This window comes from Nanorana parkeri, unplaced genomic scaffold (genome assembly GCF_000935625.1).
Source record: "Nanorana parkeri isolate BGI_ZX_2015 unplaced genomic scaffold, ASM93562v1 scaffold1688, whole genome shotgun sequence".
NCBI classification, from domain to species: Eukaryota; Metazoa; Chordata; class Amphibia; order Anura; family Dicroglossidae; genus Nanorana; species Nanorana parkeri.
In genome coordinates this window covers 172,534-190,960 of record NW_017307956.1, presented here as the reverse complement: position 1 = coordinate 190,960, position 18,427 = coordinate 172,534, and the positions used below count along the sequence as shown (strand labels likewise).

The window sequence follows — 18,427 nt, the reverse complement described above, 5'->3', positions numbered from 1 at the left end:
GGGATACTCTGGCAGTCGCCGGCCAGCTAAATTAGGACCCCCACCTGGAGCTCCTCCCACCGGACCAGCGCTGACTCGCCGCTGCTCTCCCGCACCGAAGGTAAGTGAAAAAAAAAACACAGCGCAAACATCGGGGCATTTTGGCAAGTACAAGTACTTGTCAAAATGCCCTGTTTTTTCCGCCCTCAGGCGGCCGCTTGCCTTGCGGTAGCGCCGGGCCTGCCTTCTCCTAGCACAGCAGTGTCAGCGGGAGGACAGCAGAGGCTGTGAATATAAAAGTGCCGCAATACACACTCCCTGGACGCTGCAGCGACATCTAGTGGCCGGGGGAGTGTGTACAGCGGGGCTTTTCTATTCACAGCCGCTGCTGTCCTCCTGCCTCTCATACAATGTGAGCTCTGCGGGAGGCGGGGGTCTAAGCAGCGCTGGGGCTGAGAAGGCTGCATGGAGACAGAGCAGGTAGCAGGGGCTGTGAGTGTGTTTCAATTTTTAGTCCCAAGTCCAGCGCCTTACTAATTCTGGAGCCCAGCGCTCCGTTGGGGGTCACCACAACTTGGCAAATGTTACCAAGGGGTCCTGGCTCTAGAATGGTTGAGAACCAATGATATACTGTACTGTACTCTGTGTGTACACACATCACTAGGGGCATCCCTACTGCTGTATACTTTGCATATTGTGTATAATGTGTTTATTTTGTAAACTTAGAAGCTCATCTATCTCTCAGCTGATACCACCAGCTGTAGAAGGAAGTTCCACATTTTTACTGCTCCGACATTAAAATACCCCCTTTAGGCAGTCTCAGATTAAAGTGCCTGTTGCCCATCTTCATGTTGCACCCGCGTGTCTCCTTCAAAGTCTAGAGCAATCTTGCAGTCCCCAATGATTGATTTGTATATACAGCTAAAATGAGGGTTGCCACCTGTCCAGGATACACCCGGACAGTCCGGGTTTTGAATGCTGTGTCCGGGTTTCATGGCAGCTGCAACCTGGCCACATGATGTCTAGCAGACAGGGGCAACCAAAATTAAGATAGGCGCTTTTTTTACCTGTACCCTGGAGTTCAGCTTTAAAATACAGAGGTTAAACCCTCTTTTCCCCCCATTGCAGAGTCCTCTTGTATCTTTTGTAAGAATCAACTTGGTTGTCAGGGACCGGAGCACCTCCAGGTGCTGCTGGAACCAGGTCCTGCAATTCCGATGCTCACCTGCGGGTGTCTCCCAGCTGTCGGCAATTGGTCTCCACCTGGTGCTGGCCTGGGAGGGTATTTAGCCCCTTCTCACAGTGAGGCCGGTGCCTCAGTATTGTCGCCATAACCTGTACCCCGTTGCCTCCTTGAACCCTGACTCCTTCCCCTGAGGTCTCCTGATCCGTGGCTCCCCAGGTTCACTAGCCTCGTTATTGTCTGTGTGTGATTTTGCTGTTTGCATCTAGTTTGGCTATTTTATGGTACTGGTGGGTGTTGGTGGGGTTGCTTGTGTTTATATGATTTTGGAGTGCCTAATAAACTATAAGTTCATAAGCATTGTCTGGTGTGGTCACGCATTTGGTCCTCCCATAGAGATACCTGCATGCGGTGTGGGGACACCGTGCACGGTATCCTGACATTGGTTTAAATTGACTGAACATTTCCTCATGTACGACCAGCTGAAGAGCTTTTCATCCTTTTCTATAAAAATTGCCGATTTTTCTTCTCAACTTACAAAAGCTACTTCATTGTTTTTTTTTGGATTGCTGGAGGCGGATTCTGTATGAAAAGTTGTGAACTTAATGCATTGCTCTCAGGATTTTATATTTCTTCATTAACAAACACGTAACCCGATTAAAGGGTATTTAATTTTCCATTTGCTTGAAGTCTTAAGGTGGCCATACACTTTACAACCATCGCAAGACCTTAGTCTTGCGATGGTTGTAAAGTACTTAAAAAAACGTACGATCTGCCCATCTTGGACAGGCAGATAGTACTTGCGATGACTGCAATGAGGGGCGGGCTTGCAAGGACGGCAAACGGGCAGTGTGCGCGTGCGCACACCGGCCCGCTCGTTTACAGCTAAAATGAGGGTTGCCACCTGTCCAGGATACACCCGGACAGTCCGGGTTTTGAATGCTGTGTCCGGGTTTCATGGCAGCTGCAACCTGGCCACATGATGTCTAGCAGACAGGGGCAACCAAAATTAAGATAGGCGCTTTTTTTACCTGTACCCTGGAGTTCAGCTTTAAAATACAGAGGTTAAACCCTCTTTTCCCCCCATTGCAGAGTCCTCTTGTATCTTTTGTAAGAATCAACTTGGTTGTCAGGGACCGGAGCACCTCCAGGTGCTGCTGGAACCAGGTCCTGCAATTCCGATGCTCACCTGCGGGTGTCTCCCAGCTGTCGGCAATTGGTCTCCACCTGGTGCTGGCCTGGGAGGGTATTTAGCCCCTTCTCACAGTGAGGCCGGTGCCTCAGTATTGTCGCCATAACCTGTACCCCGTTGCCTCCTTGAACCCTGACTCCTTCCCCTGAGGTCTCCTGATCCGTGGCTCCCCAGGTTCACTAGCCTCGTTATTGTCTGTGTGTGATTTTGCTGTTTGCATCTAGTTTGGCTATTTTATGGTACTGGTGGGTGTTGGTGGGGTTGCTTGTGTTTATATGATTTTGGAGTGCCTAATAAACTATAAGTTCATAAGCATTGTCTGGTGTGGTCACGCATTTGGTCCTCCCATAGAGATACCTGCATGCGGTGTGGGGACACCGTGCACGGTATCCTGACATTGGTTTAAATTGACTGAACATTTCCTCATGTACGACCAGCTGAAGAGCTTTTCATCCTTTTCTATAAAAATTGCCGATTTTTCTTCTCAACTTACAAAAGCTACTTCATTGTTTTTTTTTGGATTGCTGGAGGCGGATTCTGTATGAAAAGTTGTGAACTTAATGCATTGCTCTCAGGATTTTATATTTCTTCATTAACAAACACGTAACCCGATTAAAGGGTATTTAATTTTCCATTTGCTTGAAGTCTTAAGGTGGCCATACACTTTACAACCATCGCAAGACCTTAGTCTTGCGATGGTTGTAAAGTACTTAAAAAAACGTACGATCTGCCCATCTTGGACAGGCAGATAGTACTTGCGATGACTGCAATGAGGGGCGGGCTTGCAAGGACGGCAAACGGGCAGTGTGCGCGTGCGCACACCGGCCCGCTCGTCAGTTGTCGAACCAGCAGGCCACTCACTCGCCGAGAATCGTACGATTCCCGGCGGGTTTTCCAGCCTGCTTGTTCGATGGAAGACGTGCGACCGTACAGTAGAAACGGTCGCACGCCTTCCATACACTGCACGATTCTCGTACGATCGCGGGATTTCCCGCCATTCTCATATGAGAATTGTACAGTGTATGGGCACCTTTAAAAGCGTAGAAGATAAATGAACGGTTCTAAATTTGATTTCTACTCGAAACTTAAAACGTGAAAATACTTTGAGACATAAATACGAATCACACTTAGATACAATTTATAAAAACCACTCAGTGGAAATCGATGAAGATCTAATGTTTCTTTCTACATGTCACACTACTGAAAAATCGGAAAATAGTTACAGAGTAAGATAGTATTTGAGGTTGAATAAAGACACAGGTCCATCAAGTCCAACCTATTGTGTGTCTGTGTGTGATTGTGCGTGTGTATGTCACGATCTGGGATCAGGCTCGGAGTCCAGTAGCTGAAACAGCAGGCAATTGGTGGTATAACAGGCCGGGTTCGGTACACAAGCAGACGGTAGTAGTGGAGGAGCAGGCAGAGGCGTAATCAGCGAACAAGCCGAGGTCAGTAGCCAAAGATATCAGGTATGAAGCGGAAGGCGATGAGAGTAGTCGGTGAATCAGCAGCCAAAGGTCGGTACACGGATAGCAGTATGAGCGGATTGTATCACAGGAGGAGCAGGAAGCAAGATATTGGCAGGAGCAAAATAATCTGGCAAACAGGAAGTGCAGAGGCGTGGCTAAAATAGGAATACAAGGGAGGAGCAAGAAGTTCAGAGTTCAGCAGAAACTAGGTTTACCTGAGGATTACACAGGAGATCAGGCAAGGAGCTATCCAAGGTTCTAAGGTGACTCAACAGGTAGAGCCACCGCCAGCTACAGCAGAGGCCCTTTGTTCAGATCTGGTTCCTGACAGTGTATATGTGTACACGAGTCCCTTTTCCATCCTTGATTTTAAGAGTACCTGTACCCCTGTATGTTCCATTCTCTGAGGAAGGTATTGTTGCAATGCCATGGTGTCATTTGGCAATATAGTCACCCAGGACTCTCAGACAGGGGGGGCTGAGCAGTTCCAGGAAAGCGCAAACTTTTACTGAGAAAGAGCTTAGGGTTAGCAGTTCTTCCCAGGTTTTCCGGATTTGGCTTGGGTTCCCGGGAAATGGGAGATTTCAAAGAGCATTGGGAGGGATGGAATCTCCAATCCTGGGTCCGGACTATAGTAGTGACCAGCACCGAGTGGTTGTGCACCTGTGCACAGCCCTTATGAAGAGAATGCTGGCTAATGTTCAGGGTTCCACCTGGGAGACAGAGGAGGTCTCTATGCAGGAGTCAAGAGCAGGGGCGTCCCGAGGCTGGGTGACACCCGGAGCAGTAACCGGGTGTCACCCCACCCACTTGCCGAGACGTCATCGAGCACGTGCGGCGATCTTCCGATACCTGCTGGCGGCCATCTTGGTGATGGACGCTGGCAGAGTGGTCGCACGCCTTCCATACACTGCACGATTCTCGTACGATCGCGGGATTTCCCGCCATTCTCATATGAGAATTGTACAGTGTATGGGCACCTTTAAAAGCGTAGAAGATAAATGAACGGTTCTAAATTTGATTTCTACTCGAAACTTAAAACGTGAAAATACTTTGAGACATAAATACGAATCACACTTAGATACAATTTATAAAAACCACTCAGTGGAAATCGATGAAGATCTAATGTTTCTTTCTACATGTCACACTACTGAAAAATCGGAAAATAGTTACAGAGTAAGATAGTATTTGAGGTTGAATAAAGACACAGGTCCATCAAGTCCAACCTATTGTGTGTCTGTGTGTGATTGTGCGTGTGTATGTCACGATCTGGGATCAGGCTCGGAGTCCAGTAGCTGAAACAGCAGGCAATTGGTGGTATAACAGGCCGGGTTCGGTACACAAGCAGACGGTAGTAGTGGAGGAGCAGGCAGAGGCGTAATCAGCGAACAAGCCGAGGTCAGTAGCCAAAGATATCAGGTATGAAGCGGAAGGCGATGAGAGTAGTCGGTGAATCAGCAGCCAAAGGTCGGTACACGGATAGCAGTATGAGCGGATTGTATCACAGGAGGAGCAGGAAGCAAGATATTGGCAGGAGCAAAATAATCTGGCAAACAGGAAGTGCAGAGGCGTGGCTAAAATAGGAATACAAGGGAGGAGCAAGAAGTTCAGAGTTCAGCAGAAACTAGGTTTACCTGAGGATTACACAGGAGATCAGGCAAGGAGCTATCCAAGGTTCTAAGGTGACTCAACAGGTAGAGCCACCGCCAGCTACAGCAGAGGCCCTTTGTTCAGATCTGGTTCCTGACAGTGTATATGTGTACACGAGTCCCTTTTCCATCCTTGATTTTAAGAGTACCTGTACCCCTGTATGTTCCATTCTCTGAGGAAGGGATTGTTGCAATGCCATGGTGTCATTTGGCAATATAGTCACCCAGGACTCTCAGACAGGGGGGGCTGAGCAGTTCCAGGAAAGCGCAAACTTTTCCTGAGATGGGGCTGAGCAGTTCCAGGAAAGCGCAAACTTTTACTGAGAAAGAGCTTAGGGTTAGCAGTTCTTCCCAGGTTTTCCGGATTTGGCTTGGGTTCCCGGGAAATGGGAGATTTCAAAGAGCATTGGGAGGGATGGAATCTCCAATCCTGGGTCCGGACTATAGTAGTGACCAGCACCGAGTGGTTGTGCACCTGTGCACAGCCCTTATGAAGAGAATGCTGGCTAATGTTCAGGGTTCCACCTGGGAGACAGAGGAGGTCTCTATGCAGGAGTCAAGAGCAGGGGCGTCCCGAGGCTGGGTGACACCCGGAGCAGTAACCGGGTGTCACCCCACCCACTTGCCGAGACGTCATCGAGCACGTGCGGCGATCTTCCGATACCTGCTGGCGGCCATCTTGGTGATGGACGCTGGCAGAGAGAGGAGGGGACATTCACCCGGCGGGATAAGGTATGCCGCCGGGTCCCCTCCTCTCTCCTGATACTGTCGGGCGTTCGGTCCATGACCAAGCGCCCGACTTTTCAGGGAAGGGTGACACCAAAATGACTGTCAGTCATTTTGGTGTCACCCCTCCAATGGTGTCACCCGGGTGCAGGCCGCACCCCCCTTTGTGATGCCACTAGTCAAGAGGGCGCCACCCTGGAACCAGTCTGTGTCTGGCAGATTGAGGACCGTATGACCTGTGTGTGTGGCAAAAGACTAGCCTGTGTGGCAGGCGGTTTGGATAAAGGCTGTGTTGTAAACAGACAATCCAATGGTGTCACCCGGGTGCAGGCCGCACCCCCCTTTGTGATGCCACTAGTCAAGAGGGCGCCACCCTGGAACCAGTCTGTGTCTGGCAGATTGAGGACCGTATGACCTGTGTGTGTGGCAAAAGACTAGCCTGTGTGGCAGGCGGTTTGGATACAGGCTGTATTGTAAACAGACAACCTAAAGTCGGTAAGACTTTGAAAGTGTTATTTTGGCTGAAGAAGAGCTGTATGTTATGTTTGAAAACCCCTGCGAGGGAAAGCCTGTGTGGACTTTTGAGTTGGATTCAATAAAAGTGGGCACAGAAGCCCTTAAAAAGAAGTCATAAGCGAGTGGAAGAGTCCTCAATGCGCTACCATTTTAAGCTAAATCTCACAGTATCTAAATGCTTTTTGAATGATTTAATACTCTCCGCTGATACCACTTCTTGTGGCAGCGAGTTCCAGAATGTAACCGATCTCACTGAAAAAAAGTGCTCCCCCTATGTCCCTTGTGGTTAAATCTTTCCTCCACCAGTTTTAGGTGGTGGCCTCTTGTCCTTGTTATGGAGTTAACTGTAGAAAGTTTATTGCTGATGTTGCCATCACCGCCAAACATTTTGTACATTAAAATCATGTCCCCTCTTAATCTCCTCACGTGCAGCGTGAACAAGTTTATATTTAGTAACCTCGTCTCATTGCTTAGGTCCTCCATCCCCTTAATTAATTTAGTTGCCCTTCTCTGGACTCTCTCCAGCTCCAGGACATCCTTTCTATGGATTGGTGACCAAAAGTGGACCGCATACTCCAGATGAGGCCGAACCAGCGATCTGTAAAGTGGCAGAATTATCGCTTTGTCTCTACAGTACATTCCCTTTTATAATACAAGACAGAACTCTGCTCGCTTTGTTTACCGCAGCCTGGCATTGTGTGCCGCAGCCTGGCATTGTGTGCCGCAGCCTGGCATTGTGTGCCACAGCCTGGCATTGTGTGCCGCAGCCTGGCATTGTGTGCCGCAGCCTGGTATTGCAAGCTATTGTTCAATCTGCGGTCTACAATGACCCCCAGATCTTTTCCCATCTCTGACTTCCCTAGTGGAGTTCCCAATAATATGTATTCCGCTTGTCTGTTTTTAACCCCAAAATTCATTACTTTACATTTATCAACATTAAACCTCATGTGACATACAGTTGCCCCTCCCCTACTTTATCCAGGTCCTCCTGTAATGTTATTGAAAATGATTGAAAAATTGCTCAGATACATAACTGATACATACCGAAAATGTATTTGATTTATTATAGTTAATGATTAAATGGAAGAGTAAGATGTATACGTCTTTTCTTGCAGATATCGGGCCGATACTTGCTCAGACATCAGCTGCAATCAACGCGAATACATCAGAATTTCCTGCCAATGTATCCTTAGATGACCCGACCAGTAACACTGCAGAGCTGGAGGTTCCACTCACTGCATCAGTTATAGAAACAACCGTGGGCAAAGTTACTGAGATACCACACGTTACATCTGACCTCAGGAACACAGGTGGACTTGATAACATGGGGACCAGCATTTCAGTCGGGGTAACAGAATCCGACAGTAGTGCCGCAGAGGGTGTCACGAGGTCTGCAATGACACCAGATGCAGGAACTGGTGCCACCTCTGCTATAGAAACTGACCCGAATACCACAAGGACACCTGATACACATGCTGATACAAGTGTCATTAGAACGCAGGATGCATACCGTGACATTAGTACCAGTGAGGGATCCATCCGTGAGCATGAACCTAGTGCTACCAAGGCAACCAAGATAGGACTTGACATCAGTAGTGGTTGGATACCCGGTGCAGAGTCTGCCACCGCAGGGACATCAGACACTGGAAATGGCAAGAGTAATTCATGGACCACGGATACAGGAGATGACACTGCTTCAACTAGGATATTCAGTGCAGATCAAGTAACTGGGACCAGTACCACTGGGGAACCTGATGTGGGACCTGATACAGGTCTCACTACAACACCTAATATAGATTTCAACTTCAGTACCATCAATGCTGCAGACACTACTGTAGCTGAGGAACCCAGCTCTGATCCTGAGGCAACCACCATTAGGACACCAGATATCAGAAATGACACCGGTACAACCAGGACACTAAGTACAGAGCCTGGATCTGATACCAGTACCACTTGGATACCAGAGAAAAGTTCTGACACTAGTACCACTGGGACACCAGAGACTGGATCTGATACTAGTACCACTGGGACATTGGAGACCGGATCTGATACTAGTACCACTAGGACACCAGATACTGGATCTGATACTAGTACCACTGGGACACCAGAGACTGAACCTGATACTAGTACCACTGGGACACCAGAGACTGGATCTGATACTAGTACCACTGGGACACCAGAGACTGGTTCTGACACTAGTACCACTGGGACAACAGAGACTGGATCTGATACTAGTACCACTGGGACACCAGTGACTGGATCTGATACCAGTACAACTGGGACACCAGAGACTGGTTCTGATACTAGTACCACTGGGACAACAGAGACTGGATCTGATACTAGTACCACTGGGACACCAGTGACTGGATCAAATACCAGTACAACTGGGACACCAGAGACTGATTCTGATACTAGTACCACTGGGACACCAGAGACTGGATCTTATACTAGTACCACTGGGACAACAGAGACTGGATCTGATAGCAGTACAACTGGGACACCAGAGACTGGATCTGATACTAGTACCACTGGGACACCAGAGACTGGATCTGATACTAGTACCACTGGGACACCAGAGACTGGATCTGATACTAGTACCACTGGGACACCAGAGACTGGATCTGATACTAGTACCACTGGGACACCAGAGACTGGATCTGATACTAGTACCACTGGGACACCAGAGACTGGATCTGATACTAGTACCACTGGGACACCAGAGACTGGATCTGATACTAGTACCACTGGGACACCAGAGACTGGATCTGATACTAGTACCACTGGGACACCAGAGACTGGTTCTGACACTAGTACCACTGGGACAACAGAGACTGGATCTGATACTAGTACCACTGGGACACCAGTGACTGGATCTGATACCAGTACAACTGGGACACCAGAGACTGGTTCTGATACTAGTACCACTGGGACAACAGAGACTGGATCTGATACTAGTACCACTGGGACACCAGTGACTGGATCAAATACCAGTACAACTGGGACACCAGAGACTGATTCTGATACTAGTACCACTGGGACACCAGAGACTGGATCTTATACTAGTACCACTGGGACAACAGAGACTGGATCTGATAGCAGTACAACTGGGACACCAGAGACTGGATCTGATACTAGTACCACTGGGACACCAGAGACTGGATCTGATACTAGTATCACTGGGACAACAGAGAATGGATCTAATACTAGAACCACTGGGACAACAGAGACTGGATCTAATACTAGAACCATTGAGACAACAGAGACGGGATCTGATATCAGTACCACTGAGACACCAGAGAATGGATCTGATATCAGTACCACTGGGAAACCAGAGACCAGATCTGACACTAGTACCACTGGGAAACCAGAGACTGGATCTGATACTGGTACCACAGGGACACCAGAGACTGGATCTGATACTAGTACCACTGGGACAACAGAGACTGGTTCTGATACAAGTACCACTGGGACAACAGAGACTGGATGTGATACTAGAACCACTGGGACAACAGAGACTGGATCTGATAGCAGTACAACTGGGACACCAGGGACTGGATCTGATACAAGTACCACTGGGACAATAGAGACTGGATCTGATACTAGAACCACTGGGACACTAGAGATTGGATCTGATACAAGTACCACTGGGACACCAGTGACTGGATCTGATACAAGTACCACTGGGACACCAGTGACTGGATCTGACACTAGTACCACTGGGACACCAGTGACTGGATCTGACACTAGTACCACTGGGACACCAGAGACTGGATCTGATACTAGTACCACTGGGCCACAAGAGACTGGATCTGATACTAGTACCACTGGTACACCAGAGACTGGATCTGATACTAGTACCACTGGGACACCAGAGACTGGATCTGATACTAGTACCACTGGGACACCAGAGACTGGATCTGATACTAGTACCACTGGGACACCAGAGACTGGATCTGATACTAGTACCACTGGGACAACAGAGACTGGATCTGATACTAGTACCACTGGGACACCAGAGACTGGATCTGATATCAGTACCAATGGGACAACAGAGAAGATTTCTGACACCAGTATCATTGGGAAACCAGAGACCAGATCTGACACTAGTACCACTGGGACACTAGAAACTGGATCTGATACTGGTACAACTGGGACACCAGAGACTGGACTCGATACCAGTATCATTGGGACACCAGAGACCACATTTGACACCAATACCACTTGGATACCAGAGACTGGATCTGACACCAGCACCCCATGGACACAGGAGGCTGGATATGACACTGGTACCACTGGGACACCAGAGACTGGATCTGTCACCATTATCACTGGGACATCCAATGTAAAACCTGGTACCAGGAGCACTAAGGCACCTGACCCAAGATCTGACATCAGTACCCCTGGGACACCCAATACAGAATCTGATACCAGTACCACAGGGATACCCATTATAGGATCTGATACCAGTACAACTGAAACACTCCACACAAGATCTCATACCACTACCACAGGGACACCAAACACAGGATCTGATACCAGTACCACAGGGACACCCAATACAGGATCTGATATCAGTACCACAGCGTCAGCCAATACAGGATCTGATACCAGTACCACAGGGACACCCAATACAGAATCTGATACCAGCACCACAGGGATACCCATTATAGGATCTGATACCAGTACCACAGGGACACCCAATACAGGATCTGATACCAGTACAACAGGGACACCCAATACAGGATCTGAAACCAGTACCACAGGGACACCCAATACAGGATCTGATACCAGTACCACAGGGACACCCATTACAGAATCTGATACCAGTACCACAGGGACACCTAATACAGGATCTGATACCAGTACCACAAAGATACACAATACAGGATCTGATACCAGTACTTCTGGGACACTCAGCCCAGAATCTGATACTAGTACCCCTAATACATCCAATACAGGATCTGATTCCAGTACCACTGGGGCACCTCGCCCTGGACTCTACACCACAACGCCTAGTGTTCCAAATCTAGAAAGTAACGCTACCATCCTCAGTACAGTTATCTTGACTGGCCCAATAAATAATAGTACCGCCCTGTTGAGCAACCCAACTCAATCCTCTGTGACTTTGCCGAGTACCGATGTGACAAATGTTACTGGTACTCCTGGGCACTGGGACAACAATATCGCTGGTGATACCACCAGCGCTGACAATGCCATGTCTGAATACGGAGGCTACACGAGTGATAATGGACCGGGCAACAATACCGGTATGCCGAGTGACAACTCTAGTATGACAAACACAAATACATTGATTACCACCACACCAAGTAATACTGCCAATGATAGTACTCATGTATTAAGTGATGTAACTGATTCTTCTGCTATAGAAAGTGGGACGAATACCACAATTACCAGTGTTCCCAGTAATACAAGTGGCTCCAATTCTGTTAGTAATGGAACTGCAGCTTCCAATAGTGCCGTGTTGGCTGATACAAAGTCCTCTACATCTGCTAGTCTCAACGACACCCCTACCTCTAGTACCCCAACCAGTAGTGTCAGCACCGCCAACCGAGTCCAACTACCCATACCAATGCCCGTAACTCCAATGTCACTGTGGGATCTGATACAGCAGGTAATACAACAAAGATTTAATGCCACTCTGGCACCTCCACAGGCCACTGTTATGGGCGCCACCATGGCGGCTGGGAAACACACCTCTGGTGCCATGCCGGGCAGCACTGCTGGCAATGTCGGTACAACTAACTGCACCAATAAGGAAGATTTAGAAACGGTAACTGAGTTCAATAGCAAAATGACCACTGATGTCAAAAGTACCAACATACCAGCTAGTGCACCACTGGTGACCGTGGTGCCAGCTACTTCCTATACTCAAATGATGGCTGGTAAGACATCCATTACTGCACCTCATACAGGAGCCAGTGTGCCATCTACTACTGTAGCAGGAACCAGAACCAGTAGTCCCCCCACTGCCCCAACAGAAACTAAAACCGAGGTAACACTTGATATAGCACCTTATACAAGAACCACTGGAGCCTCTATGGGCATACGAAATGCTGCAACCACGGCACAAACGGTTTTTACAACAGTCACATTATCTGACACTGCCCAAACATGGACCACCGTGGCATCCATTTCAGCACCTCGTACAGGACTGACTCTGCCACCAACTACCAAAACTGGAGCCCAAACCATGGGCCTATCGAGAACCAGCTTGTCCTCCGACATCACAAGTGGCGTAAGGGCCACCATAGCCAGTGTGCCACCTTCTGCAACAACCGGATCAAGAACCAATGCGTTGCCTGATACTACAAAGGAAAATATTTCTTTTAGTATGGTAGCTGGAACCAGAACCACAGGAGCCAAGGTGGCATCTACTGTTTCTGCAAGAGGACCCAGTATAGTGTCATCTGCCACTTTTAAAACCGGAACAACTTTAGCGCCGGCAGCTGTGGCTCACACAAGAGCATCTGTGCCACCTTCTACCACAACCAGCATCACAAGATACAATGCAGCATCTACTGCTACGAAAGAAACCAAGCTTAGCATTGCCACATATGAAACCAGGGCCGCTGTAGCAGCCACTACCGGATCTCATGCAGGACTAAGTGCGCCACCTTCTAACATACCTGGCACAACCAAACTCATTCTGGGTTCTAGTGGTGACATAAGCCGAAATAAACTGTCGACTATCAGATCTGAAACCAGGACCACTGTAGCACCCATTGCCACCCCTTATAAAAGAGTGAGCGCGCCATCTACTACTGCAAGAGGAACCAGAACCGTAGCGCCCATAACTCTGCCCTTTTTAGTGAGTGTGGCATCTACTAACAACACTAGAACCACAAGAGCCTATTGGGAATATACTAGTGTGAGTGAAACCAAACCCGATAAACCATCCACTAGCAAGTCCCTAACCAGGCCCACGTTGGCACCCATTACTGTACCTTTTATGAAGGCCAGTGTACCACAAGCTACTATATCTGCAATTACAACGGCCAATGTGGCATCTACATGTATTACTAAAACCCGACATATTATACCATCAACAGCCAAATCTGACACCAAATCCACTTTATCACCGATATCGATAAATGATGCAAAGGCCAGTGGGCCGTCTGCTTCCGTAACCATAACAAGGACCAAACAGGTGTCTACAGATGTTACTGAAAGCAGACCTAGTATGCCATTACCTGGCACAACTACAAGAACTACTTTACAAGCCATTACAACTTCCTATACAAGGGTTCGCTTGCCACGCACTACCGTGATCGGAACGGGAACCAGCATCGGGTACATTACAACATCGGTTGCAAGAGGCAGCATGCAATCCTCCGTTGTACATGGAACCAGAACAACTGTACTATCAGCTACCACTGAGCCATCAAATATTGGAACTGGAACCAACGTACCAGCAGATGCCACACCTGGAACCAGGACGACTCTGACACCTATTTCAGCATCAGTGACTGTGCCACATACATTCGAAAGCGTCGTTATGACCACCAAGCCATCTGGAACCAGAACAACTCTGACACCTATGTCAGCATCAGTGACTGTGCCACATGGAGTCGAAAGCGTAGTTATGACCACCAAACCACCTGGAACCAGAACAACTCTGACACCTATTTCAGCATCAGTGACTGTACCAGATACAGTCAAAAGCGTCGTTATGACCACCAAGACACCTGGAACCAGGACGACTCTGACACCTATTTCAGCATCAGTGACTGTGCCACATACATTCGAAAGCGTCGTTATGACCACCAAGCCATCTGGAACCAGAACAACTCTGACACCTATGTCAGCATCAGTGACTGTGCCACATGGAGTCGAAAGCGTTGTTATGACCACCAAGCCACATGAAACCAGAACGACTATGACACCTATTTCAGCATCAGTGACTGTACCAGATACAGTCAAAAGCGTCGTTATGACCACCAAGCCACCTGGAACCAGAACGACTATGACACCTATTTCAGCATCAGTGACTGTGCCACATGGAATCGAAAGCGTCGTTATGACCACCAAGCCACCTGGAACCAGAACAACTATGACACCTATTTCAGCATCAGTGACTGTACCAGATACAGTCAAAAGCGTCGTTATGACCACCAAGACACCTGGAACCAGGACGACTCTGACACCTATTTCAGCATCAGTGACTGTACCAGATACAGTCGAAAGCGTTGTTATGACCACCAAGCCACCTGGAACCAGGGAGGCCTCAGTTACTGTTCCTGAAATGGGAATCTCAAGACTCAGTGAGACATCTGCTGGCATAATTGCAAAAAGACCAAATGTTCCATCACTTACCGCTTTAGAAAGAAACCCAACCACCCCATCTGCCTCCACATCTGACCCTCAGACTTCTGACCCAGCTGACTCCTTCAGTACTGTGCCAGGTGGCACCAAACCTGACATCATACACACTGTGCCAGCTATCACCCCACCTGCCTCCACATCTGACCCTCAGACTTCTCACCCTTCTTTACCCACATCTGAAACTAAAGCCCCCGCTGCCGGGCTGCAGTCTAACACGATGGATAAAACAGCATCTTATCATGGTACAGAAGACACCACAACAACCAACATCATGCAGACCGGAAAAACATCTGAAACCATAACCACTGAGCCAACAGATACATCCAAGAACACCATGCCACCTGTCACCACATCTGATAATAGAAAGGCGGTGCCAGCTGACACCATAAGAACCGTGCCAGATTTCATCACATCTGAATCCATCAGTACTGTGCCAGGTGGCACCAAACCTGATACCCCAAATACTGGGCCAGCTTTCACCACATCTGACACCACAATGGACACTATAAACACTGTGCCAGTTGACAATAATTCTGATACCATAAATACTGTTCCAGCTGATACCTCATCTCACACCATCAGCACTGTACCAGATGGTACCAAATCTGACACCATAAGCACTGTACCAGCTGACACCACATTGGACACCGTTAGTATTGTGACAGCTGACACCACACCTGACACCAGCAGCACTGTGCAGGCTGACGCTGCACCTGAAATCATGAACACTGTGCCAGGGGGCACCACATCAGACCCTATAAACAGTGTGTCAGCTGACACCACATCTGACACCATAAACACTGTGCCAGGGGGCACCACATCAGACCCTATAAACAGTGTGTCAGCTGACACCACATCTGACACCATAAACACTGTGCCAGGGGGCACCACATCAGACCCTATAAACAGTGTGTCAGCTGACACCACATCTGACACCATAAACACTGTGCCAGGGGGCACCACATCAGACCCTATAAACAGTGTGGCAGCTGACACCACATCTGACACCATAAACACTGTGCCAGGGGGCACCACATCAGACCCTATAAACAGTGTGGCAGCTGACACCACATCTGACACCATAAACACTGTGCCAGGGGGCACCACATCAGACCCTATAAACAGTGTGGCAGCTGACACCACATCTGACACCATAAACACTGTGCCAACTGGCACCACATCTGACATCACCAGCGCAGTGCCAGCTGACACTACGTCTGTATCTAGGAACAGTTTGCTTACTGCATTGGAAACAGTAAACATGTCATTTGGCACCACATCTGAAATCGTGGAAACTGACGCTTCATCTAGGACTGAAGACGCCGTGCCATCTGCTACCATCTCAGAAGATAGGAACACTTTCCCGACTGACATCACAACTGTAGCCAGAAGCATTGTGCCAACTGACATCACATCAGAAACCAAAGACACTGTGCCAACTGCAACCGTGTCTGAAACCCGAAACACACAAAATTTAGGGCCAACAGACACAACTGAACCCAGAAACGTTGTTCCAAGTGGTAGAATAACCGACACAAAGAACATTCTGCCAACATCCACCATGTCTGGAAACATTGTACCGTCCGGCATCTCAACTGAAACCGGAATGAAAGGAACAAGCGCCACATTGCTCGATAAAACAGAAATCGTGCCAACTAGAGCTCCATCCGCACCTGGAGACAATTTGCCAACCGCTCCCGTCTTAGATGTTACCAACTTTATTCCATCTTTACCGACTGGCATCACATCTGACAAAAACATGGTAACTACTATCACGTCTTCAACTGAAAACGTCACGCCAGCTCTCACCTCATTGAAAGTCAGAAGCTCTGTCTCGGCTGCACCAACAACTGACACCAAAACTAGTTTGCTTCCCGCCATTCATTTGGAGACCAGAAGCACCATCAGACCTTCCACCACATCTGAGTCTGCAATCACCGTGCCAGCTGGTGCCATATCTGGAAACTCTCTATTACCTGTTACCAATGCCGCCACACCTGCCATTGTAAGAACAATGGCAACAAATGCCACATCTAAAACTGGAGACATTGGGCCAACTGTTCCCGCCTCAGATGTCAAGACGATCATCCCAACTGGTGCCACATCTGAAACTAGACGTCTTGTGCCAACTACTACATCTGGATCCGGGAACTCAGTACCGACAACCGTTTCTGTGAACGGAACGATGCCATCCAACGAAACCTCTACTACACCCGGTGACACCACTCACCTCCATGCCAGGCTAGAAACCGACAAGACAGCCCAACCCTCTGATAACACAACTACACAACCACCGACCGCAACGGGAGTATTTCATGAGCGCTCAACGCCAACATTGGCAACTGAGGAGCCGTCCAAGACACAAACCAATCTTGCGTCTCCATCCGCCAATGTGACCACCAGGGAACCCCAACCGACTGCCGGCAAAGCTGCCACCGCTACCAGTCCAGCAAGTCATGGTACCGCCGGGCCTGCGCTACAGAAACTGGTACCGACCATGACTTTGGCAGCTCATAATGTATCTGGACCACAAGCCGAGGCTACAACGCAGTCCAAGAAGCCAGTGTCTGCCCAGGTGACTAGTGGAACGCGCCAACTGACGGGCTCTACCAGACCGACCCGTAATGCTACGGCTGGGTCCCCTCCACCATACGGCAGCACCGACAAAACTGCACCCAATGTGACTTCATCAGCATATGCAGGACCAGCTGCACCCGGTGAGTACAAACCTGGTGAATCAAACCATTTGGGTGAATCATTCATTTTTTTCTTGGTTGGTGAAAATGAGAGTTTTCCCTCATCTGCCTGCAGACGGCTCATTGTGTAACGTGGCCATAGAATCCCATGTTTTTAAGTTCTTGTCCGCAAATGTAACACTTCCTGGTATGTATTACCTCTCACAGAGACCACCATACTCGGCCTTGACAGTGCCCTCATCGGCTGTTCTCTCCAGAAGTCCGGCACCATCTTTGTTCAGGCATCATCCAGGGTCACCACCTACTTCCTGGACTGAGATGCCGGTGATCGATCAAAACTACGAACTTATCGAGTTGTGGGACCGCATTACTTCCGGTTTCCTCAGAACTACGAGGTTTTTACATAAAACATGTTGTGCACGAGCGCCATCCACGGCATTGCCCTATAGACATAGACCACAGCAATAAAGTAATAAAATGATGTAGGATGACAGTAAGCCAGCGCGTTCTTTATCTCAGGTGCCCCACTCAAGCGGCGGCCATATTGAGTGGGGCACCGGAGATAACGAACGTGCTGGCTTACTGTCATCCTACATCATTTTATTACTTTATTGCTGTGGTCTATGTGTATAGTGCAATGCCGTGGATGGCGCTCGTGCACAACATGTTTTGTG

The 18,427-nt window shown here is 48.6% G+C and overlaps 1 protein-coding gene across 1 annotated transcript in view; it reads left to right on the top strand.

Annotated features, from left to right (window-relative positions):
• LOC108799303 (mucin-2-like) overlaps window positions 1–18,427 on the top strand; it is a 57,833-nt gene that overhangs the window by 4,737 nt on the left and 34,669 nt on the right. Inside the window, exons 2-4 of the mRNA XM_018571153.1 lie at window positions 4,611–4,693; window positions 6,529–6,693; window positions 7,830–17,774. Of these exons, the coding sequence (XP_018426655.1) occupies window positions 4,611–4,693; window positions 6,529–6,693; window positions 7,830–17,774 (10,193 nt within the window). The remainder of the gene's footprint in view (window positions 1–4,610; window positions 4,694–6,528; window positions 6,694–7,829; window positions 17,775–18,427) is intronic.